This window comes from Hyperolius riggenbachi, chromosome 9 (assembly GCF_040937935.1).
Source record: "Hyperolius riggenbachi isolate aHypRig1 chromosome 9, aHypRig1.pri, whole genome shotgun sequence".
In the NCBI taxonomy this organism is placed as follows: domain Eukaryota; kingdom Metazoa; phylum Chordata; class Amphibia; order Anura; family Hyperoliidae; genus Hyperolius; species Hyperolius riggenbachi.
This window is the reverse complement of record NC_090654.1, coordinates 211957636-211981420: the sequence shown is the minus strand read 5'-3', so window position 1 is coordinate 211981420 and position 23785 is coordinate 211957636. Positions and strand designations below refer to the sequence as shown.

Sequence of the window (23785 nt, the reverse complement as noted above, 5' to 3'; positions counted from 1 at the left end):
GTTCGATGGAAATCGATCGAAATCGATCGAAATCGGCCGTCGATCGGTCGATTGGCCAACCGATTTGCAATCGATCGATCGATCGATCGATCGGGATCGATCGGTCGGCCAGAAAATCGGCTGAGTGTATGGGCTGCTTAAGGCTAGTGTTAGGTGTAGGCTGAAGCAGGGGCGTAACCAGAGGGGAGCAGCCAGGGGAACCCAGAGCTGTCAAGTGACCCCAACTACTAACCTTCCCTCCCTCCGATACAGGGGACTATATTTCAGTTCAGGTGTTTTTGTGGTTACACTTGTTATGGGTGTTATGGCCACCCTTGTTTTATGACCCTTGTGAGATGGGCCTTAAGGCCATGAAGGGCACCAAGGGGAGGCAAGGGAACATTGGGTGGCCGCATCAAAGTTTTGCAGGGGGGCTCCATGAATCGTAGTTACCCCACTGGGCTGAAGGGAAGGGTACTATTACAGATATGTTAGCTATTAAGGTTGGTGCTAGGGATATACAGGGGGAGGTCACAGTCACAGACACATCAGAGTTAAGGTTAATGTTAGGCATAAATGAATGGAAAGGTTATTATTAGAGAAATACCAGGAGCTGAGGTACGTGTTTTTGGTCACTGCTTCAAAAGGTAACTCAAGGGATTAATTTAACTATTACCGATGTTCATTTTTAAAACTATTACTTCTGAGACAACATTTGAACATGCCACTGAATATCTGTGTACACCTTTATTAGGTAATATAAAATGGTGTCCACACTACATGTTTTAGGTGTGAAAAGCTCAGCTGCAAAAGGTCTAAAAACATATTGGCCAGCATTTCTCAATGTGCTGATCTAGTACTTTTCTTTTACATTTAATGTTTCCTTAATGAAGTCCATGCTTTTTACAGCTTCCCCTGCTCGGAGGGTTGTGACATCCTGTTTGAGAACTTGGCTGCTAGCAGATGTTTTACTGATATAAAAATAATGGTATCAGCAGAATGTAGGTCTGGAAATGCCACAGCATCAGCCAGGCAGGTGGAATAAGGCACAAGTTATCTGTAGTGCAATAAAACAAGATCTGAGGTGATACAAATAGACCCCCTCGCTGAGGCAGAGAGAGCTGTATTAGTATCCATATTAACCAATCACTATTCTTTGTTTGTAATGATTGCTATAAAAACGGATAAATGGTGAAAACTGACTGATCGCTATAGAATATTGGCACTTTGAAAACATCAACAGTATTAGTGAAAAAATAGGGGCATCCTCAAGCTTTTAGGGTATGTTTACATTACGTGAATTGGGTATAACGTCATCATCACAAAGCAACACACTGCAATGATCAGACAATGTGAACAGTCACAAATGAGCGTTGTCACAGCAGCGTGTCGGATTCCATTGTAATAACAAACCGCATGCGCTTCGTTCCTGCCCACAGAGCCGCAATTTGGGAGGTGCACATGGCTGGGACCACAAAACCACAGTGGATTGTGACTTAGCACGACTGCAGAATTTACCAGAGAAGACTGCAGGAAAGCCAAATGGCCCAGGAGGCCAGAGAGGAAGCCCTTGGTCTATAGGGGGCTGGAGGAAGCCCCAGGTAAGTATAAGTGCTTATTCTTCTATCGTTTCAGGTACAATTTAAAATATTTACACACACATAGATAGGTGCTGCAGGAATGGTGTGACATGCAATGGCTTCTGCCTCCATGCAGGCAGTTTTAGCATAGATGTTGTGTATAAACTAGTTTTTGGCATAAATGCCTTTATGGTGCTTTAGCAAATCATGCTCCTCATGTATACAGTGGAGGAAATAATTATTTGACCCCTCACTGATTTTGTAAGTTTGTCCAATGACAAAGAAATGAAAAGTCTCAGAACAGTATCATTTCAATGGTAGGTTTATTTTAACAGTGGCAGATAGCACATCAAAAGGAAAATCGAAAAAATAACCTTAAATAAAAGATAGCAACTGATTTGCATTTCATTGAAATAAGTTTTTGAACCCTCTAACAATAAAAGACTTAATACTTAGTGGAAAAACCCTTGTTTGCAAGCACAGAGGTCAAACGTTTCTTGTAATTGATGACCAAGTTTGCACACATTTTAGGAGGAATGTTGATCCACTCCTCTTTGCAGATCATCTCTAAATCCCTAAGGTTTCGAGGCTGTCTCTGTGCAACTCTGAGCTTGAGCTCCCTCCATAGATTTTCTATTGGATTAAGGTCCGGAGACTGACTAGGCCACTCCATGACCTTAATGTGCTTCTTCTTGAGCCACTCCTTTGTTGCCTTTGCTGTATGTTTTGGGTCATTGTCGTGCTGGAACACCCATCCATGACTCATTTTCAAATATGAAAAAGAGAAGAACCGAGAGCCCAATATGGTGTAGTATGTCAAGTTAATTGGATAATTAGAAAGAGTATGAATTGAATACTCACAAACCAGGGTTACCTCCAGGCAACCACTGTATAGGCAGCAGAGCCGGGACAAGGTTCTTCAGCACCCAAGGCTGAGACAGCAAAGTGCGCCCCTCCATCCCTCCCACCACAGCCTTCACACACTGATTGCTATTAGACTAATAGGTGCACTTGGGCCCTCAACCTCCCCAACACCTTAATCTCTAGTTATCTGGCTTGCAGTCACTGTCATGTACCCCCTTTTCTCATTTCTTTCTGCTTCAAACACAATTGGGAATGACAGCTGAATGAATTTTGCACCCCCTCCTACACTGCGCCCTGAGGCTGGAGCCTCTCCAGCCTCTGCCTCGGCCCGGCCCTGATAGGCAGGTGAGGAGATTAGCCTGTCCCCACTCAGGATTAAGAAGTCGCTCTCTGTAGGCTTGAAAACAAGAAGGGGTATCCCCCTCCACCAAAGGTGGATACAATCAGTGTTATAGTAGAGAACAGAGGCGCCAAAAGGATAAAAACAATATTTAAAAGTTTTAAAAAATTGCTTAGGAGGCAGTGGTGGACTTACCTCCCACAGGCAGACACAACAAACTCTGTATTCACAAAAGGGATATTTATTGGTGTACTCCAAAAAAGATCTTTTTTGGAGTATACCAATAAATATCCCATTTGTGAATACACAGTTTGTTGTGTCTGCCTGTGGGAGGTAAGTCCACCACTGCCTCCTAAGCAATTTTTTAAAACTTTTAAATATTGTTTTTATCCTTTTGGCGCCTCTGTTCTCTACTATAACAATGACCCATTTTCAGTTTCCTGGCAGAGGGAAGGAGGTTGTCATTCAGGATTTCACGATACATGGCTCCGTCCATTTTCCAGTTAATGCGATTAAGTTGTCCTGTGCCCTTAGCAGAAAAACACCCCCAAAGCAAAATGTTTCCACCCCCATGCTTGACGGTGGGGACGGTGTTTTGGGGGTCATAGGCAGCATGTTTCTTCCTCCAAACACAGCGAGTTGAGTTAATGCCAAAGAGCTCTATTTTGGTCTCATCAGACCACAGCACCTTCTCCCAGTCACTCACAGAATCATTCAGGTGTTCATTGGCAAACTTCAGACGGGCCTGCACATGTGCCTTCTTGAGCAGGGGGACCTTGCGAGCCCTGCAGGATTTTAATCCATTGCGGTGTAATGTGTTTCCAATGGTTTTCTTGGTGACTGTGGTCCCTGCTAATTTGAGGTCATTCACTAACTCCTCCCGTGTAGTTCTAGGATGCTTTTTCACCTTTCTCAGAACCATTGACACCCCACGAGGTGAGATCTTGCGTGGAGCCCCAGAGCGAGGTCGATTGATGGTCATTTTGTGCTCCTTCCATTTTCGAACAATCGCACCAACAGTTGTCCCCTTCTCTCCCAGCTTCTTGCTAATGGTTTTGTAGCCCATTCCAGCCTTGTGCAGGTCTACAATTTTGTCTCTGACATCCTTGGACAGCTCTTTGGTCTTTCCCATGTTGGAGAGTTTGGAGTCTGCTTGATTGATTGATTCTGTGGACAGGTGTCTTTTATACAGGTGACTAGTTAAGACAGGTGTCCTTAATGAGGGTGACTAATTGAGTAGAAGTGTCTAACCACTCTGTGGGAGCCAGAACTCTTAATGGTTGGTAGGGGTTCAAAAACTTATTTCACTCAATGAAATGCAAATCAGTTGCTATCTTTTATTTAAGGTTATTTTTTCGATTTTCCTTTTGATGTGCTATCTGCCACTGTTAAAATAAACCTACCATTGAAATGATACTGTTCTGAGACTTTTCATTTCTTTGTCATTGGACAAACTTACAAAATCAGTGAGGGGTCAAATAATTATTTCCTCCACTGTAAGCCCCTTGATGGGCAGAAGTCAAATAAATTACATTTAAAATATCCGCTCAGGATCCATAAAATGTGCTCAGGATGCATTTTACCAGATTTTTCCTGTAGCACAGATATCCAGAGCTACAAGCCGTGCAGCACAGCTATGTACCCACATCACGATTTTTCAAGCGATTTTCCCCATGACTGGTAATTTTTGTGTGATGAGGGATCGTTTCCGCAATTTCGCAACGTGGGTACGTGAATGCAATTAGGCAAATAATATTGTGCGACGTGCATCGATTACTCTGTCACAGTGGATCGGATCTTTAAGATTTTCGAGGACTCCCACATAAAGTACTGCAATCGTTTGAACTCTCGTTTGCGCCCCTCGTGTGTTCCCGGCAGGAGGTTGGATCAGGGAACGCTCATGCTTCGAGTCGCATCACTGAGGGTTCCCCAATCCCTCGTCAAGTGAGTACGGGCCTTTAGAATGCTCTGCCTATGGCTCACTCCCTTACGGATTTAACAACTTGAAGCTGCTGAACCAAGCTGCAGCCCTGCCCAGGAGTCGGCTATAAACCCCTTCAAGTGGACTGCATCGGGTTATGTGATCAGCTTCATTTGAAACAAAAATAAAGGTAGCCTTACATTGCTTGATTTTCCATCGAGCGATTAACCAATCAATTTTATTGAGTGATAGTGTGGTTGGCTGAAAGCTGATCAACTAGTGTGGTGTAGTAACGTATGGGAACCTTTACATTTGGGCCCACTACTTACTGACCTATCAGATGACATATTTAGATTCTAAATAATGGGTGTAGATTACAAACTTCAGAAGAACCATCAAAAAAGTCTTGACAGTCTGGGGAAAGGAGCGCTGTTGTGCTTTGAATGAATTATGTACGGTATAACTCCTGTAAATTCCCAACACAGTAAAATGGAAAAATCAAGGTTCCTCCCTGAGAGCGTCTGAACAAGTGATGTGTTTTCAAGTAGCGACGTTACTGTTTGCCCTCTGCAATCTTGCCGTTATCAGCGGGAGATTCGTATAATAAGCTTCTTTGCTGTGTTCAAGAGATTTAGGAAATAACCGTCCTTAGAGGCACCTTAGAATATCATTCCGAGAGGACGTCACCTTTCCATCTCGCCCCCTAGCTGTCCCTCCAGCGGCCTAGCACTGATAAAAACACTGTGTCATGAACTCTCGGGGTCCTCGGGGACCCTTTGCCTAGCCTCCCTTTTACCATAACTACCCAGGCTCCTTTCAAGCTATCCTCCTGTGGCCTATTATGCAAGTGTTTACCACTCTGTGTGATTCATCTCCGAGATGCTGCAAGTGATCTGTTCTTTAATACCATTATGCGACTTTATCACTGGACCAGATTGCTGTGCCTTGATGAAGCAGAGTCATCTTCCACTGCTCTTGTGTACTCAATGACTGCTGGACCGGTCCACCTCTCTCTGGTCCTGTTTTCCAACAGCATCAATGGCCCCTTACAGCAATATTTTCCATGAACAGGACCAAAGCAGGGACAAAGGGGCCTATTTGTTCTTAAGATTTTATTCTCAAGTTTATCTTATTTTTCTTTAAAATGAATCTTTTTTTGCACTTTTCGGCCACTCAGATTTATCTTGTTATATTTCCTGTTTGAGGAGGACGCGGCTAAAGTTTTGTCGCCGGTCACCCGTGCTGTAGTTTGGGATTCAGGCACAAAAGGCTGTTACAATTTAATGATGTCACCACTTCCAGATGGGAGTATTGGAAAGATCAGAATTTTTCCACTGAAAAAAAAACTTTTTTCATTTTCCTTCATTTTTTTTTAATTTCTTTTTATATTTAGAAACGCAAGCTTAAGTTTTAATTAGAGAAGGTTACTTTTGCTCCTGTAGCTTAGCAGCTTGCAGTAAGCTGCTTGGGACAGACCTGGATGCACCAGCCGAGGGATCAGCCGTTAGAAGTGTTGGCCAGGATTCAAGCAGCAGTTGGAAACTGCCCAGGAAGCAGGCTGAAAGACAAGCTTGTTTAATTGACCCAGGCCTTTTTCGTTTTTCTTTTTTTGCTACGCTCTACTCTTTTTTTTTTTCCTTTCGCTGTGCATGGAAGAAAGCTGCTGTCGCGTCTGCTGCCAACACTAGTTGTGCATCAGGCAGCGACAGAGGTCTGGTGAATGGGAAGCTGCTGAACTATGGCTTCGGTGTTCATGTGTGGAGTGGAAGACATGCTGTGCAATGGGAGCCGCTTTGTGTGGAACCTGACTGTGTCTGCGCTACGGAGGTGGTACATGCACAGAGCAAGGGCATGTCAGCTGATGCTCAGGACATGGTGTGGCCTCAGGGAAGTCTATCAGGTAAATATGTTTTACAATATGACTGCTTCAGGGCCTGTCTGTGAGGAGCATAAAGTAGCTTGTTCTACACTTTTCATAATGTATCCACCAGTTCTTTCCACCATATTTATAAAAGAATGCACAGGTACTATGAATAAAAGGGCGAGAGAACACTACAGCAACATCTTTGGGGACCAGGAGTGGAAGGAGGGATAGTGGAGGCTTGTTTAAAACTTGTTTGCCATGCTTTTAATTTGTTTGTATTTCTCCATTATTTAAGTACCAGTTTCTTGTACTTAGATCCATCTATGTAAGTTGGGGATATCAGATACATACAGTGAGGATGGGAGTATTACTATTTAGTATTTATATAATGCTGACATCTTTCACAGCGCTGTACAGATTATATTGTCTTGTCACATAACTGTCCCTTAGAGGGGCTCACAATCTAATCCCTACCATAGTCATATGTCTATGTATGCATCGTGTAGTGTATGTATCGTAGTCTAGGGCCAATTTAGGGGGAATCCACTTAACTTGTCTGTATGTTTTTGGGATGTGGGAGGTAACTGGAGTGCCCAGAGTAAACCTACGCAGACACTGGGAGAACATACAAACTCTGTGCAGATAGTGCCCTGGCTGGGATAATCAGATGCATACAGTGATGATGGGGGTATCAGACGAATACAGTGATGAATGTAGTGATGATTGGGGTATCAGATGCATAGTGTGGATGGAGGTATCAGATGCATACAGTGAGGATGGGGGTATCAGATGCATACAGTGAGGATGGGGGTATCAGATGCATACAGTGAGAATGGGGGTATCAGATGCATACAGTGAGGATGGGGGTATCGGATCCATACAGTGAGGATGGGGGTATCAGATGCATAGTGAGGATGGAGGTATCAGATGCATACAGTGAGGATGGGGGTATCAGATACATACAGTGATGATGGAGGTATCGGATGCATACAGTGAGGATGGGGGTATCGGATGCATACAGTGAGGATGGGGGTATCAGATGCATACAGTGAGGATGGGGGTATCGGATACATAAAGTGATGATGGAGTATCAGATGCATACAGTGAGGATGGGGGTATCGGATACATACAGTGATGATGGAGGTATCAGATGTATACAGTGAGGATGAAGGTATCAGATGCATACAGTGAGGATGGGGGTATCAGATGCATACAGTGAGGATAGGGCTATCAGATGCATGCAATGAGGATGGGGGTATCAGATGCATACAGTGAGGATGGGCGATATTAGGTGCATACAGTGAGGATGGGCATGTTAGATGCATACAGTGAGGATGGCGATATTAGGTGCATACAGTGAGGATACTGCATGCTGCAGGTAGCTCTCCTGAACACAGTGGTTAGTATAGTGGAGGACTATGGGTTTTTTTCAACAGTGTAGATGGGAGACATGCTAGTTATAGTTATTTATAGTTGTAGTATGTGCTCTGTATGTGTGTAGTTGTGAGCAAACTATGACTCTGCGCCCATGCACTGTATGCTGTATATGAATGTACATTGCCTCATGTACGGGTGTCCTGTGATGTGACTGCCCTCTTTAGTGTTGGTCCGAATGGTGGGATCACTGTTTCGCATGGGCAGCTGCACCCGTCAGGCATTCCCTAGTGTTGGTCTCATCAAGCAAGGAGGATCCGCAGTCACAGCGAAGTGGTAAAAGCTGATATTCTTTATAGAAAAAAGCCACAAAAATGACACAAATGAGGCCACAAAATGACTGACGCGTATCGGGCTCAAAGTTCGCCCTTAATCATAGTGTTGGTCTGTGTTGGTCTGTTGCACTCGCCGTATGCCAGGAGGCACTTAGTACGGACAGTTGGGAGGTGACAGTCTCGTGCAGTCACATCTGAGTGCAGCCATAGCCACACTCAGACGCATCATGAGGCAGTTTTGTGCGGTTAGGTTAAGGCACTGGTGGGGTTACAAGCACTGCCGTTTGGCAATGACTATGACTAAAAGTATAGGGCCTCTTTTCCACGGACAGTTGATAGGCAGTGAAATGCCTCTCAAACTCTCACAACTGCTTGCTACTGCCCGGTAACTGCTCACTGCTGCCTGGTAATTGCTTGCTGACACACAGTTCAACTGCCATGGACAAGAGGCCTTAGAGGCAGAGGATCAGCAGAAAATCCAGGCACGCTATGCACAGTAGTGCTGCGTAGCAAGCGCTGGTAACTTACGCGCGCTCCTTTTAAATAATGGTCACTCTGTTAATCCCACCCTGAGCCTCGTTGGGTCCTGTAGCTTTTTAGGACGTGATCCCCGCACTTTGATTGGCCCAATAGGACAGTAGATAGGCAGTGAAATGTCTCTCAAACTCTCACGACTGCTTGCTGCTGACTGATAACTGCTCACTGCTGCCTGGTAACTGCTTGCTGCTGACTGGTAACTGCTCACTGCTGCCTGGTAACTGCTTGCTGCTGACTGGTAACTGCTCACTGCTGCCTGGTAACTGCTTGCTGCTAATTGGTAACTGCTCACTGCTGCCTGATAACTGCTTGCTGCTGACTGTTAACTGCTCACTGCTGCCTGGTAACTGCTTGCTGAGCAACAAGTTCAACAGTTCGTGGAAAAGAAGGCTTACTTTACAGCTCACACTATGTATTCAATTCGAAAAATTGCAACTCTTTCAGTTTACCCCTGTACACTACAGGGATTTCTGATTTCAGTAAGCATCTAAAACATACGCTTGTAAAGAGCACTTATTCCACAGGGTTCTTACGAAAATGGAAGCGTACATGTTTTGCTGCTAGTCAAGGGTTTGCAAATGAGTAACAAGTTCCTACTGTACAGCAAATTACTCACAAGTTGGGAAGTGTCTAGGCAGTCTGAGCTCCACATAGAGGATCACCAAGAAGAGCACTTTCAGCTTTCACTCAGTTTTGGAAACTGATGGACTGGCTGCAAACTGCAAAGGAAAGAACAAGTCTTTTGGAGTCTTGTGGATTTTTGTATCAATTTGCAATGAAAGTTACTTTACACAATGCAAAGTGCTTCAGAAATGCAGATGAGATGCAAAACAACTAATGTTCACTTACACAGGACCTTAAAGAGAACCTGAACTGAAAATAAAAAGTCAAAATAACCATGCACAGGTCATACTTGCCTCCTGTGTAGTCTACTACTCAATCTCTTTCTCGTCTCCTGTGTCCCATTTGTCCACTGTGATCATTGGTATTCTCCATCCTCCATTTTGAAAATGACCATTACCCCATAATAGCTTCCGCGTCAGCACACTGTTAAACTGTAATATCACCCACTTGAGCCATAGGGAAACATGGACATTACCTTACATATTCAGTTGTAACTAACAGCAGTTGATATATAACTGACAGCAACTGGTATATTTCAGTTCTGACAAAATATTGTCAGAACTGGAAGGGATCACTGTAAGAAGAAAATGCAGAGCTTCTGAAAGGAACTGATGGTGAGGTAAGTATGTAATATTCATTTGCAGCTACATCATGTGTTTATATTAAATAATTTTACTCGCTTCAGGTTCCCTTTAAGATAACTAGGTAGAGGGAAGCCACTGGATCCTGAGGCTTCCTACGTGCTCCTGGAGAGCACCGCTACTGCCTGAGACTTTCTTAAGGCCCCTTTTCCACGAGCAGTTGAACTGTGTGCTCACCAAGCAGGTACAAGGCAGTAGTAAGCAGTTACCAGGCAGCCGTAAACAGTTGACAGGCAGCAGCAAACAGCTGTGAGAGATTGAGAGGCATTTCACTGCTTATCAACAGCCCATGGAAAAGATGGTGACCACACTCCCCTTCATGCACGAGTGTGGCCTTCACAAGTACGGCCCTGCCTGAGCAGTTACTTGTATGAGCGGCTTCAGCATACTGTACAGGCACAGCTGTACTCACACAGACAGAGTAAGGCCACACTTGTACATGACAGGGAAACTCCCCACAAGCTCCTGTAAGTTATGTACCAGGGGTCCATGCATGGCAGTGGTGGTCTCCTGGAGGACGTGGGAAGCCTCTGAAGGATCTGTACACTTCCCTCTTTCTAGGTATCTAATGTTTTTACTTTAATTTGGCTTGGGTACACTTTAAACAATTCTAAAACCGTCACAGAAGAAATCAGAGCATGATCCAAGCAAACTATTTCTGCATTCTGTTCAAAGTTTGATTTTTTTTTTTACATATGCAGAAATGACTTTGCTGAGCCGAGCCATCACAATCCTAACATGTGTGGCCAGTATTGGGGTACTTTCACTCCAACACATATTGTGTAGTAACAGACAATGTTTATGAACATATCTCATCAGTTACAATGTGATGTAAAGCTAAATACTCACCTGAAGATAGATTGGGGAACTTTACAACTATGCCACCCGACCAACGAGGTCAAACGATTGCAGCACTTTGCATGGGAGTCATTGGGGATCTTAAAGATCCAATCTGCCATGATGTTCATAATCGCAAAACGTAGCTCAGTTAATTTAGTGCACATACCCACATTGTGAGATTGTGGGAAAGGTCGCTTGGCACGCAAAAATCACCAGTCGTCGGAAAAATGATGCAAAAAGTCACTATGTGAGTACGAGTCTTAAACAATACAAAACATGCAGTGTACTCACTGTTATAATCTCACTGTTAGAAGAAGCACAATGATCAGTTGCTTCTTTGCGTGCACTACATCACATGCCACTGCAAATATTGTTTTTAACTGCACTATATGTACATTATAACATAACACAATCTATCACTAACAACACAACAGAGTCAAAAAGTCACACCACATGTTAGCCATGCGGTGCGACTATACAGTGAAGCATACAGTACAATGGAAGTATGCTTCACAGCCACTGTAAACACACGTTGCCCGGTAAATGCACTGCATGCTGTGTGTAACTTTACCGGAATCTGCTGCACCGCACCTGATGTGAATGTAACATAGGAATATCATCAAAGTGGTATAACACTCTGACATAACATTGCTTTTGCGCACAAGTAAGATTGTCTGTTTACAAATTACAAGTTCCCAAAGTACAGTTTATCTGCTCTGAAAGCTGCCATTGCATTTTATTCATAGATTTTAATATATAAATACAGCAGCTATCTAGTGGTAATTTCTCATCTGTCTCTGCTTGTCAGCTCTGTACAGTTCCGTTTCAGCACGTGGCTGGCTGTAGCTAATGGTAGCAATGGGGGAATGTAAACAAAACATAATGTTATCGCCTCTTGGATGCAGATCATAAGCTGAAGGAGCTTTCCATTGCAGAACAAAGTGCTCTGTTTAACTGTTTGAATGCTGTTCTCTGTGTTCTGCTGCAACTTCTTTTGTAGAAGCGGGTTTAAGGCTGTAAATAATCTTTTAGAACAAAGAGGAAGTGCTGACTTTCAGACCACTTTAATGTTTTCTGTGTGATCAAAAACGTGTTTGTAGAATTATATTGTTAATTACAATATCCAGTAGCAATGTGTTAACATGTAAGCAGTGTGCAGCATAGAATGTTGATTGTGCTCTTTTTGTGAAAGGGAAACGCTCAGGTCGGGGTTTCCAGCTTATCTTTGTTCCCCTGGATATAATGAATAGTGTGCTGTGAACCGATACTTTGCACAAAAATACCATTTTTTATTCTGAGTCTCTGTGGACCGTGCTCGGTTTAATTGCTTGTAGCTTGGATGGTGAGCTTGCACTTTGACAGTTGGAATTAATATACGGTAAACGAGAGTGATTATTGAGGTCTCTTTAACCCTCATTCTCAATGATCACATGAGACAATTAATCTAGTGACTGTCCATGCATACCCAGCTCCGCATTGTGCTTAATAGATCATCTTCAGCCGGCTTATCAGGGTGGAATGTTACTAATTGTACCAGCATAATAAAGGGTCACAAGTATACAGCGTCTGACATGCAAGATAAAACTCTGGCTACACAAATGTAGGTAAAATACACTGTTCACCCGGCATTGGGTCCAAATTCTAAAGTTTTTACACAATCACATGGGCTGCTTGGTACCAGTGGACCCAAAGGTCTGTCTACCAAATATACTGTCTTGACACGTTAATGGGAAACACAAAAAAAAGTCTCCTTAAAATCCCCTGGGGATATGGAGGCTAACATTTTGCTTCACTTTTAAAGAATACAAATTTCCTGGCTGTTCTGCTGATCCTCTGCCTCTAATACTATTAGCCATAGACCCTGAACAAGCACGCAGATCAGATGTTTGACTGTTGCATCGTATATGCCTAGCTGAAATCTCCTCTGACCAAACCATCATTGTTTCTCAAACATCTGTTAGGCCTGGAACCCACTAGAAGAGCTTGGAACCCACTAGAAGTGCTTTGTGATTTGAAAAGCTCTAGCTAATGTAATGCTATGGATGTGATCCCACTTGAGCGATGTGATTTTATAAAAATCCCCCATTGCATTGCATTAGCAAGAGCTTTTTCAAATCACTAGCATGTAGAAAAGGCTGCTAGTGGGTTTGAGCCCTAAGCTTACTATGGGCTCGTACACACACAATGGATGCTGTCCGTCAGGGATCAGGACCTTATTCTCTTGGGTGACATTGCTGGGCCGGGCTACACACACGTGTGTAAGCTGTGTAGTTGATGATACACAGTGTTGCTATGGGGGCGGGGGGGAGGGGCGTCGAGCAGATAGTGTGTGACATCACGTGGCTAGGGCCGCAAACAATTGGATCACTGGGCTGTGAGAAGGTAAATCCTAATCCGTCCACCATGAGTCATGCCATGTGATAGTGCAGCTGATTAATCTGTACAGAGAATTACCTGAAGCTGTGTGTAACAAGTGGTCGGACGTATCACTGTTTGTGACCATGTCCATACCATGTTGAGCACTTTTGACTGATCTCTAAACAAGAAATCAATGGCAATGATCAACTGCATGAATGGAATAATGTGTACACTAGGACCAGTCAATGGCCTTGCTAATCGTCCCGAGTTCATACAGGATTATGTAAGTTTTGTATGCTAATTCATGCGGCTTGAAAATAAACCAATCGAAAGCTTCCTTGCTCGGATTGGATTGGTCCATTTTCAGCTGCATAAATTGCATACAAAATTTGCATAATCCAGTATATACGCAAAACGATTCATATCTCATTGACCATCCCTACTTTACACATGCCATAAAAGCAAGTTCTGCTGCTACTACTACTACTACTACTACTACAGTGAAATAGAAATGGCACGATAAACAGATTATCCATCCAGAAATATCCAGGCACTGACTACTATTCGAATATGTTTCACATCTACAGTACATAATGCAGACCTTTTGTTATGTGGGTGAAGACAGGGCTGTGGAGTCGGAGTTGGAGTCGAAGCAATTTTGGGTACCTGGAGTTGGAGTTGGTGGTTTCATAAACTGGGGAGTCGGAGTTGGATGATTTTTGTACCAAATCCATTGCCCTGGTAAGTATTAGACTAAGGAGTATGAGTCGAGGAGTCAGAGCCATTTTGTGTACCTGGAGTTGGAGGATTAAAACTGAGGAGGATAAACTGAGGAGTTGTAGTCAGATGATTTTTGTACCGACTCCACAGCCCTGGGTGAAGGAGGTGGCAGGGTTACTTAAAAAACAATAATAATAACAATAATTACGGCATTTATAAAGATATAAATCTGAAGATCACCAGAAAGATGCTGTTATTTCTGCACTTTTCAGATTGCCATATTCATAATTGTGTACTACTTCTAGAAGCAATGGGTGTTTCATTGTTATTTTCAAGTGAATGGATCTGAAAATCGATTTGGTTAATTGTGATCAGGTAAATAAGCAGTGACCAAAATATGATCTTCATTTTACAGATATGGCATTATAAATAATAAAATGGAAAACAAAGAATTCAGATCACTACACTCTAAATAGGCCACTTACTTCATTACCAACTCTTCTTCCACAGAGATTGTGAGAACCCCCTGGCTGCCTGTTGTTTATATACACTCCTGCATCACAGCCACCTGTATACCAGCTCTGACATCTCTGTATCCTTGTCTGCAGGCTTTACTCACTTGTATGGCAGGTCTCATCATTGATTTGTCCTGTTCTTTCTCTTCCTGAACATTTCCTGTGTCAGCCCCTCCTTCTTTCTGGGCACAGACAGGAACAGGAAGTGATATGCTGAGAGAAATGTTGAGAAGGCTTCATTCCAATCATTTATACAGAAGATGTGTGAGTAAAGTTATACACACAGAAATGGGTAGCATTGGGGGACAGGGTGGGGCCTTCAGAGGGGGGCATGAGCAGCCTCTCAGAGTGCAGGTGCAGTGTACCCCATAGCAACTGCAGTGGAGAAGTGTTTGTAAGCAACAGTTGCTCTCTACATCTCTTCACAAAAGATTGAGACTGGTGAGGGTTATAATTTATTTTATAAATGTACTTATCCTTTAGCCAGTATGGTTTAACTTTTTATTGGACTACTGTCTCCCTCCCAATCCCTTCAATCATGCAGATGAGCCATTTGCCACTGTAAATTGCTGTGACTGATCACGATTTGCAGTACTTTCCAAAACCAAGTTCTTGTACGTTGCAACATGATTTTTTGTGCGATCCTCGTTATGTCTGTGGCTGGATGGTGTAATGGTTTAGGGCTCTACCTCTGAGGCATGGACCTGGGTTCAAATCTTGGCTCTTCACATTCAGTAAGCCTGCACCTGTTCAGTAAGGAGTCCTTGGGCAAGAATCCCTAACACTGCTTCTGCCGGCTGCAGCTCTGGCGCTTTGAGTCCGCCAGGAGAAAAGCACAATATAAATATTATTTGTCTTCTCATGTATGGTGAATATGCGACTTTTGGGAGATTAATGGTGGGGCTTTATGCTGCATAGCTGAATTGCACAAAAATCACATAGTACCACGTTTACTGTGAGATTTTCATGCGCACGCATAGACTACAACCTAAATGCAATCAAAGGAAAACTTCTTCCCTCCAACCCCCCCTCGCCTCACACACGCAGAACAACAGATGTTGGGGGCAGCACGGTGGCGTAGTGGTTATCGCTCTTGCCTTGCAGCGCTGGGTCCCCGGTTCGAATCCCAGCCAGGGCACTATCTGCAAGGAGTTTGTATGTTCTCCCCGTGTCTGCGTGGGTTTCCTCCAGGCACCCTGGTTTCCTCCCACATCCCAAAAACATAGAGATAAGTTAATTGGCTTCCCCCTGAACTTGGCCCTAGACTACAATAAATACACTACACGATACATACATAGACATATGACTATGGTAGGGATTCGATTGTGAGCCCCTCAGAGGGACAGTTAGGGACAAGACTATATTCTCAGTACAGCGCTGCGTAAGATGTTGGCACTATATAAATACTAAATAATAATAATGTTGACAACCACTATGTACAGTGTCTTGGCTTCTCTGTTGCCTGGCAGTAATTGGTGGCTGAGCATTTCAGGATGTCAGTAGGTTAGTATGTAGCAACTGTAAGTAAAAGGATATGGAAGCTGTCATGTTGCCTTTTAAGCAATACCAGTTACCTGTCTTTCAGGCTGATCCTCTGCCTCTAATACTTTTAGCCATAGACCCTGAACAAGCATGCAGCAGATCAGGTGTTTCTGACATTATTGTCAGATCTGTCAAGATTAGCTGCATGCTTGTTTCCGGTCTGATTCAAATACTACTGCAGGCAAATAGATCAGCAGGACTGCCAGGCAACTGGTATTGTTTAGAAGGAAAGAAATATAGCAGCGTCTACATCCCTCTCGCTACAGTTCTCCATTACGTCTAATAAAAGTTACACAGGACGAGGGCTGTAAGCCCATCAGCAGTGGAAATATCAAGCCGAGAGCATGTGATGGAAGACAGGTGCTCAGTTTCAATCGTGCTACTTTCCTCCCAATTTTTTTGTTTGTTAAACAATCAGAGAATTGGCCTATCCCATCAGAAATATTGCTGCTCATTTCCTTACTGGCCCCCTTGCCAAATGCTAACAGAGGATTCTATTCAAACAACGCAGAGCTCCGCTTCCAGGCCTCAGTCACTGAGACGTGCAGGAGATGCCAGCAATCTCTCTCTATTGTTTTAACACTAGATTAGTTACTGCTAGAGTCTGCCAATACAATTACTAGACTGAACGCTGAGTGTTCTATGACCGGATGTCCTCAGCAATTCCATCCCGACTATTATTCCTTTATATTACCGAGTACTTCTTCCGCTAATATTTTCAGTGGCAAGAAGACCAAACTTTCCTAAATAAAGTTTAATAGGCATAACTTTAACTTCACTTTTCTTGAGGGAGCAAGAAATGTTCTCCATGTTAGCTCTATACATTACAACAGGGGTCTCAAACTCGCGGCATGCGGGCCATTTGCGGCCCTCGATACAATATTTTGTGGCCCTCGCCAGCAAAAGCTTCCTTATAGTTCGCTTCAGTGCTCCCAAGTAATCCGCCGCATCCCCGCCGCTTAACAAGGGCTGCAGAGCCCCCAAAGCGCCCGGGGGGCAATCCGCCGGTATTTCCTGGAAGGGGCAGAGCTTTCAGCTTCAGCTCTGTCCCTCCTGACGTCAATCGCCGCACGGATCGCCGCCTCTCCCCGCCCCTCTCTGTGAAGGAAGAGTGAGAGGGGCGGGCAGAGCTGGCGATGCGCCGCGATTGTGAAATTCCTTATGCGGCCCAGCCTCATCCTGACTTTGCCTCCTGCGGGCCCCCAGGTAAATTGAGTTTGAGACCCCTGCATTACAAGAATTTACACAGACATTATTCCAAGTCTATAGCTTGACATACAGTATACAGCAAAGTCCCCAGGATCCGGCACAGGCAGGGACTGTCTGATGTGTGTGCTTGCCGGTTGCTTGAATCTAAAATAGCACTAAACTCCACACCGCCCCGCCAAAACTGTTTCTAAACATCACCTCTATATAGATTTGATGTCACAGCTCAGAGCCCTGTCTCAGACTTGATTACAATGTATAAAGCAATGGAGGCCATGACCACATAAAGGTAGGGAGCAGTGCAGTTGAGGCAGTTAGAAAAACACTTTAAGCAGTATTCAGGTTGCAGAAACCACCCTCATCTGCTGCATGTTCATAAGTCGGGTGGATGCTAATTCCCCCTTTTTTTCTCTTTAGGCCCCATTTCCACTAGCTGCTACGCACGGCTGCAAGATGCGCGACGGCACTTCCTGGTCTGCGTGTACGCAGACGAATTTCAGAAGCCCTGCCGACCCGTGCACAGCTATGGGTTTTCGCTGCCTCCTGCACAAAAACTGATGGCAATGTTGGCCAAATTGCTAGGGCAAGCGATTCGGCAGGTTTATTTCCTGTGGCAGAGTTTCCCCGCGCAATTTGCCTGCGGGAAAACTCTGCAGATTCAGCCTGGTTTCCGCGCTAGTGGAAACAATTCCTTAAAGATGTAACTACTGAAACAACTCACAAGCACATAAAGGGGGCTGTGGGCTTCAGCAACCAGTCAATGATCAATATTATATTTCTAGTGCAAAAGCAAGCATTGGCTATATGGTGCTTTCTGTAGTTTCTGGAAATCATTATATAGCTGTAGGGCTGCCAGGCTGTACAGAGGAAGCACAGGGAATCTTTTGACCATCAATTACCCTTTAGCTGACATTCTGCTCTTTCCTTGCCTGGAGAGTGACCCTTTGCTAAATAGCCGCTACTGTAGACAGAGATTTGGCCTGTCGCTGTTCACCAATTGCCTCATGTTCATGTCAACAGGCAACTTATCTGGAGCAGTAATGTCAAATGTTGCCTTGCCCTCGCTAATGGTTATGCCACTGTGCTAGACGACAGTGTTCAGTAAATCTCGGAGGATGAAGCTTCCCTCCAGAATCAGCCAATTAAAGAACTGGTATTTCCTTATGAATTTGACTTTACTGTAAAGGTCCATATCCACGGAACGACGGCATTAGCAGTAAGGAGCGGCAAACGACCTGTTTATAGAGAACAGCCTGTCTACTTCTCCCTAATCTGCAATTAATGAGCCAGTGTAATTTGAACTGTCAGCTGTCTGCCAAGTTGTGAGCTAATATATAAACATAGAGGTTAACCCTTTCTGTGCTCCCAACAAACCAGGAATAAATACATTACATCATCTCTGTAGGAGATCTATAAGCTGTAACAAGGAAATTTTTTTTCTTTAAAAGCTGTTATGCTGTTGCTTATCTTTTAGAGCAGAGAGGAAATTCTGAATTCAGGTCCCCTTGAAATTAAAAATGACAAGAGGTCATCTTTGGTTCTGTGAAGAGCTAAACAGTACACACAAACACCCTCAACATACACAACAAAACAAAAACACACATACATTGTACTGGCAAACAAAAGCTCTGCTTTGAGCAACACAGAAAGCCTTTGTTTGGGAGCCTGTAATCTGGCTGAGAAAGATGGTTGTCATTTCCTTGAGATTGCATGGTAACGGAAGGGGCCGGAGGCTGCTCCAATCCCTGTATTTCCACCATGTAGTATTTATAGTTAAGTGCTTATTACACTGGCGTTCCCTGCAATGAGCCACAATCTGATGGCCCCTTGGTGTGAGTCTGTGAGCATAATTGTACAGTAAGTTACTTTTTATACATTGCATTTAACTGCTGACGCTATTAGGGTCTGAAGCTGGATTAAATTTAGGCATAGTCATAACAGTGTCTTTTTGGTCTGTTTCAGGATGAATATATATTGTCTGGTCAGACCTACAATTTATCTGTAGGTCCTCCGTTTTAAATGACATGTTCTTACTTTATCTTTTTGCTGTCATGCTGGTGGCTTAAAAGAGTACCGGTCAAGCATTTGGCATTGCAGTTTATATTGTTTAGGGCCCTTTTACAGTTCATTGGGTGCTGCAATGGATGTGTTACAACACTGAGAACACTGTACCACTGAGAATGAGAATTTGTTGACGCAGCTCATTCACTATAAACCTCATATATACATACACCTACCAACAATCTGTTCAACTATCTCCCAAACTTGTCTGTTGGAAGATAAGTTGGGTGTGTGTACAGCTGACCAACAACCAGATGACCAACTGATAACAGGTTGTTTGCCAGATCCAACCGGTGGATCAATCTGACCACCTATCAGGCAGGTTGGAGTTTGTGTACAAGTCTTTTAAACAGTTTTTAAATGCAGACATGTTTATTTATTTAAAGAGAACCTGAACTGAAAGTAAAAAAGTCAAAATAAGCATACCCAGTCATACTTACCTCCTGTGCAGTTTACTACTCAATGTCTTTCTCCTCTCGTGCATCCCATTTGTCCGCTGTGATCAATGGAATTCTGCGTCCTCCATTTTAAAAATGGCCATTACCCCCTAACAGCTTCCTGGTCAGCACACTGTTAAGAAAATGGTGAGCTTCTGAGAGGGACTGACAGCAAGGTAAGTATGTAATATTCTTTTGCAGCTACATCATATAAGTATTTTTACTTTAGATCCTTACCTTAATACAGGAAGTCTGCAGATACAAGTGAAATCAATTAAGGCCCCTTTCTATCGGGAGTGGCTGTTTCCCACTTCCAGTTCAAGCTGCACTTTGGGGTAGTTACAGTAAGCAATCATCACACTGATTGCCACCATGATTGCCACCATAACAAAAGAAAATCTCTCCTTTATGAATATGCAAATTCCAAAGAGGCAATAAAGTAAAAAAAATAAAAAATGAACAAAGGTGTGGTGCTTTATTAACAGATACCCATTTATTTACAAATGGCCCTAGTATTCTACAGATGCCGATAGCCCTGGCAGTTCATGGTCATTGTAATGTATTAAATTAGGAATTATACAAACCCCTTTGTTTGTATAATTCCTAATTATATATGCATAATTAGGGACAGCCCTTTTTCTTGACTATATAATAGATAATGGGGTGAGACACTGGGAATCTGCACACAGCCACCTAGCAGTAGTACTGCCACATTTCCACATAAAATTAAAAATGAAATGTGACTGGGTGCAATTTAGTTGCTATGGCAACTTCTCATGTGGCTATGACAACTTCCCGGCTTCTCTTCTCATTTTTTCATTTAACCAGTTCACCCCCAAGGGTTTTTATCCTAACGGACCAGAGCAATTTTCAGTTGTCAGCGCTCCTCCCTTTTATTCCCTAATAACTTTATTACTACTTATCACAAGAAAATGATCTATACCTCGTTTTTTTCGCCACCAATTAGGCTTTCTGTGGATAGTACATTTTGCTAAGAATTTTTTTATTCTAAATGCATTTTAATGAGAAAAACAGAAAAAAAAAGAAAAAAAATCATTATTTCTCAGTGTTCAGCCTTTATAGTTTTAAAATTAAACATTCTCCTGTGGATAAAACAAACACGTTTTATTTGCCCAGTGGTCCCGATAATTAAACCGTTTAGATTATGTCCCTACCACAATGTATGGCGACAGTATATTATTTTGAAATATAAGTGGTTATTTTTCTGTTTGTTCTGGCCATAATTACAAGCCCCTATGTAATAAATTAAAATTAATTTTCCCCCATAAAATATAGAATAAAAAAAGCTGAGTCCCTAAGGCAACTATTTTTTTTTTTTTTTAAGCTGATTTTTTTTTTTTACAAGTGTTTTATTTGGGGGGGAGGGTTGGAAGTGTAATTTTATTAATGATGTGTATATACTTGAAAATGTATGTATTTTGTAAGTGTAATATACTTTTTGGCCACAAGATGGCGCTGGTGAACACTCATAGGACGTGTTCACTTTTTTTTTTTTTTTTTTTTTACACACTTTATTAAACTGTTACATTTCCTGTTTATGTGAATGGACGTAGCCGCTGTTCGCGGTCACGTCCATTCACTCCAGGCACTGCGATTGGGTAGAGGACTGTTCAGTCCTCTTCCCCAATCGCCCAGCACGGGATCCCGACGGTAATGGCGGCGGTAGCGGCGGACACACGGCGGTAGCAGCGGCGGGAATGCGCGACGTATTAAAACGTCATGTTGCTGTTAATAGCGGTAAGCATGACGTTTTAATACGTTAGGATGGCGGTAAATGGTTAAGGGATAATTCTTTATCTAATTACTACTTCTCTTATGTCAAGCAGATATTACATATCTGATTGAAGACAATAGACTTGCTGTACTACCTGAATTTTCTAACAATGGGGTGCATTCACTAACCTACAGTAAAGTTGTCATGCGGAGGCAATTTTATTAGTAACCCTGACAGTGAGGTAGCGTGAATTGCGCAATAATCGCAACCCAGGTTACCAAGGTAATAAGTATGTTACCAGGCTGCAACATGCATAGCGTGATACCCTGGTAATGTAAACATTACCTAGGTAACACTATTCATGCAATTTTTAACATGCGCTACCTTCCTGTCAGGGTAATTTGTAAAATTGCTGTGTGCTCCTTACACAAGGCAACTTTACTGTAGGTTAGCAAATACACCCCTCTCCCCCGCACACACACACAAACAGGATTCTGGGAGACAAGGTATATTTTGTACTAGCTTCAGAACGCTTAGTAACCAAGAGATCACCTGGCAGGACTTAAGATGTCGCCACCTGTGATAAATTTCAGAATGTAAATCGGGTTGAGAAAAGATTTTACAATGAGCAAACACTGACTACATTTATAAATAAATATTGTAAAAACATAAGCAATTGTATTCATTACATTATTTTCACTACAGTTCCTCTTTGAGGGCTGGTGCACACCAGAGCGGTTCTGGAGCGTTTTTTTAAACGCTTGCAGGGGAAAAACCGCTTGACTAATGAGAGTGAATGGGCTGGTGAACACCAGAGCGGGTCGTTTTTTTCCACAAACGCAAACTCGGGGTCTGCAGCATTTTTTAGATTTCTGAGGTGTTTCTACCTCAATGTTAAAGTATAGGAAGTTGGAAAACAGCTCTGAAAAACGCTAGATCAGAGCGGTTTTCCAGGAGTTTTTGTTACAGAAGCTGTTCAGTAACAGCTTTACTGTAACAATATATGAAATTTGCTACACAAAAACGCTCCAAAAAACGCTAGGCATGTTTTGAAAACCTCTCTAAACATGCCTAGAATCACTCTGAAATCTGCTTCAAAACCCTCTAGCGTTTTGCAGATCTGCTAGAGGTTTTTGGTGTGCACTGGGCCTAAGCCCATGGCTATAGGTACAAATGTCTATGGCATGCTTATAACCAGGTTCATGGCAGCATTAGGGAAGAGTGATAATATGGAACCCATGAGGAGAAGACCAATTCCATCAATTTTTCCATGCCTTATTCTGCCCAGGTGCCTCATGTGAAAAATGTATAGGCCTGGCATCTTAGCTAAAGATCTTGAATTAAAACAGTCCTTCCAGCCTCTCTACAATATGTATAGTGTCATAATAAATAGATAAGGGACTTAGTTACCAAGAGTTATAACAAACAACAGATAAAGTCATTACTGAATGGGAAAAAACGGTCTGCACAACATTTATTATTATTTGGTATTGATATAGCACTGACATCTTCCGCAGCGCTGTACAGTCTTGGTACTAACTTTCCCTCACGGACTCACAATCTAATCCCTGCAATAATCCTACGTCCAATACAAAATTGAAGTCACAGCAACAGGCACTACAATTGCTAGTGCTCTGTAGAGAAATTATAGATATAGAGTTGCTGAAGGTAGAATCGGGTGGTCTATCACAAGGTGGGCGTGCTCAAACCCCGAGAAATGCACATCATGATATTAAGTTCATAGAAGAAAACATGTTGGCACTTGCAGCTCCTTGTATAGTAACACAGCCTTATTTGATCTGGCTATACAAGATTAGCATACTTCAATAAAAGTTCCTAAACGATCTGACGGTCGGTGGGGTGAAGGGGGAGCGGTGGAAGGCAATCCACCGCTCCCATCGGGTAGGAACTTTTTTTGAAGTTTGCTAATCTTGTATAGCCAGATCAAATAAAGCTGTGTTACTATACAAGGAGCTGCAAGTGCCAACCTGTTTTCTTCTATGAACTTTATAGGCCTATGTCCATTATGGTCTAGGGCCAGTTTTGAGGGAAGCCAACTGACTTATTAATATGTTTGCCGGAATGTTGGGGGGAAACCCACGCAGCCACGGGAAGAACATATAAACTCAGTGCAGATAATGCCCGGGCTGGGATTCAGGGTGCTAACCACTATGCCACCGTGCTGCTCACAACATACTGTTGCTTGTGACACGATTGGAATGGTTTATCTCATAGCATTTATATGCTCATCATTTATGTTGGCAAGACTCAACAGCAGTTCAAAAGAAGAATATATAAGAGTCTTCCTGACG

The 23785-nt window shown here is 43.0% G+C and overlaps 2 protein-coding genes across 9 annotated transcripts in view; one reads left to right on the top strand and one right to left on the bottom strand.

The window, feature by feature from the left end:
* Positions 1-14663, bottom strand: part of MITF (melanocyte inducing transcription factor) — a 645672-nt gene extending 631009 nt beyond the window's left edge. For 4 of the 5 annotated variants that reach the window (XM_068253961.1, XM_068253960.1, XM_068253964.1 and 1 more), the window contains exons 1-2: positions 14597-14663; positions 9411-9513 (exon numbers count right to left, since the gene is read on the bottom strand). The gene's annotated coding sequence lies outside the window, so the exon portion shown is untranslated. Of the gene's footprint in view, positions 1-9410; positions 9514-14462 lie in introns of all 5 variants that reach the window. The other variant, XM_068253962.1, reaches the window with a different exon arrangement.
* FRMD4B (FERM domain containing 4B) overlaps positions 1-23785 on the top strand; it is a 361625-nt gene that overhangs the window by 91086 nt on the left and 246754 nt on the right. The window contains exon 1 of one of the 4 annotated variants that reach the window (XM_068253952.1): positions 6124-6584. The exons of 1 other annotated variant lie outside the window; for it this stretch is intronic. In XM_068253952.1, coding sequence (XP_068110053.1) covers positions 6423-6584 — 162 coding nt within the window. In that variant the 5' untranslated portion in view covers positions 6124-6422. Of the gene's footprint in view, positions 1-6123; positions 6585-14687; positions 14757-19078; positions 19098-23785 lie in introns of those variants that run through there. 2 more of the 4 variants (XM_068253953.1, XM_068253955.1) reach the window with 2 other exon arrangements.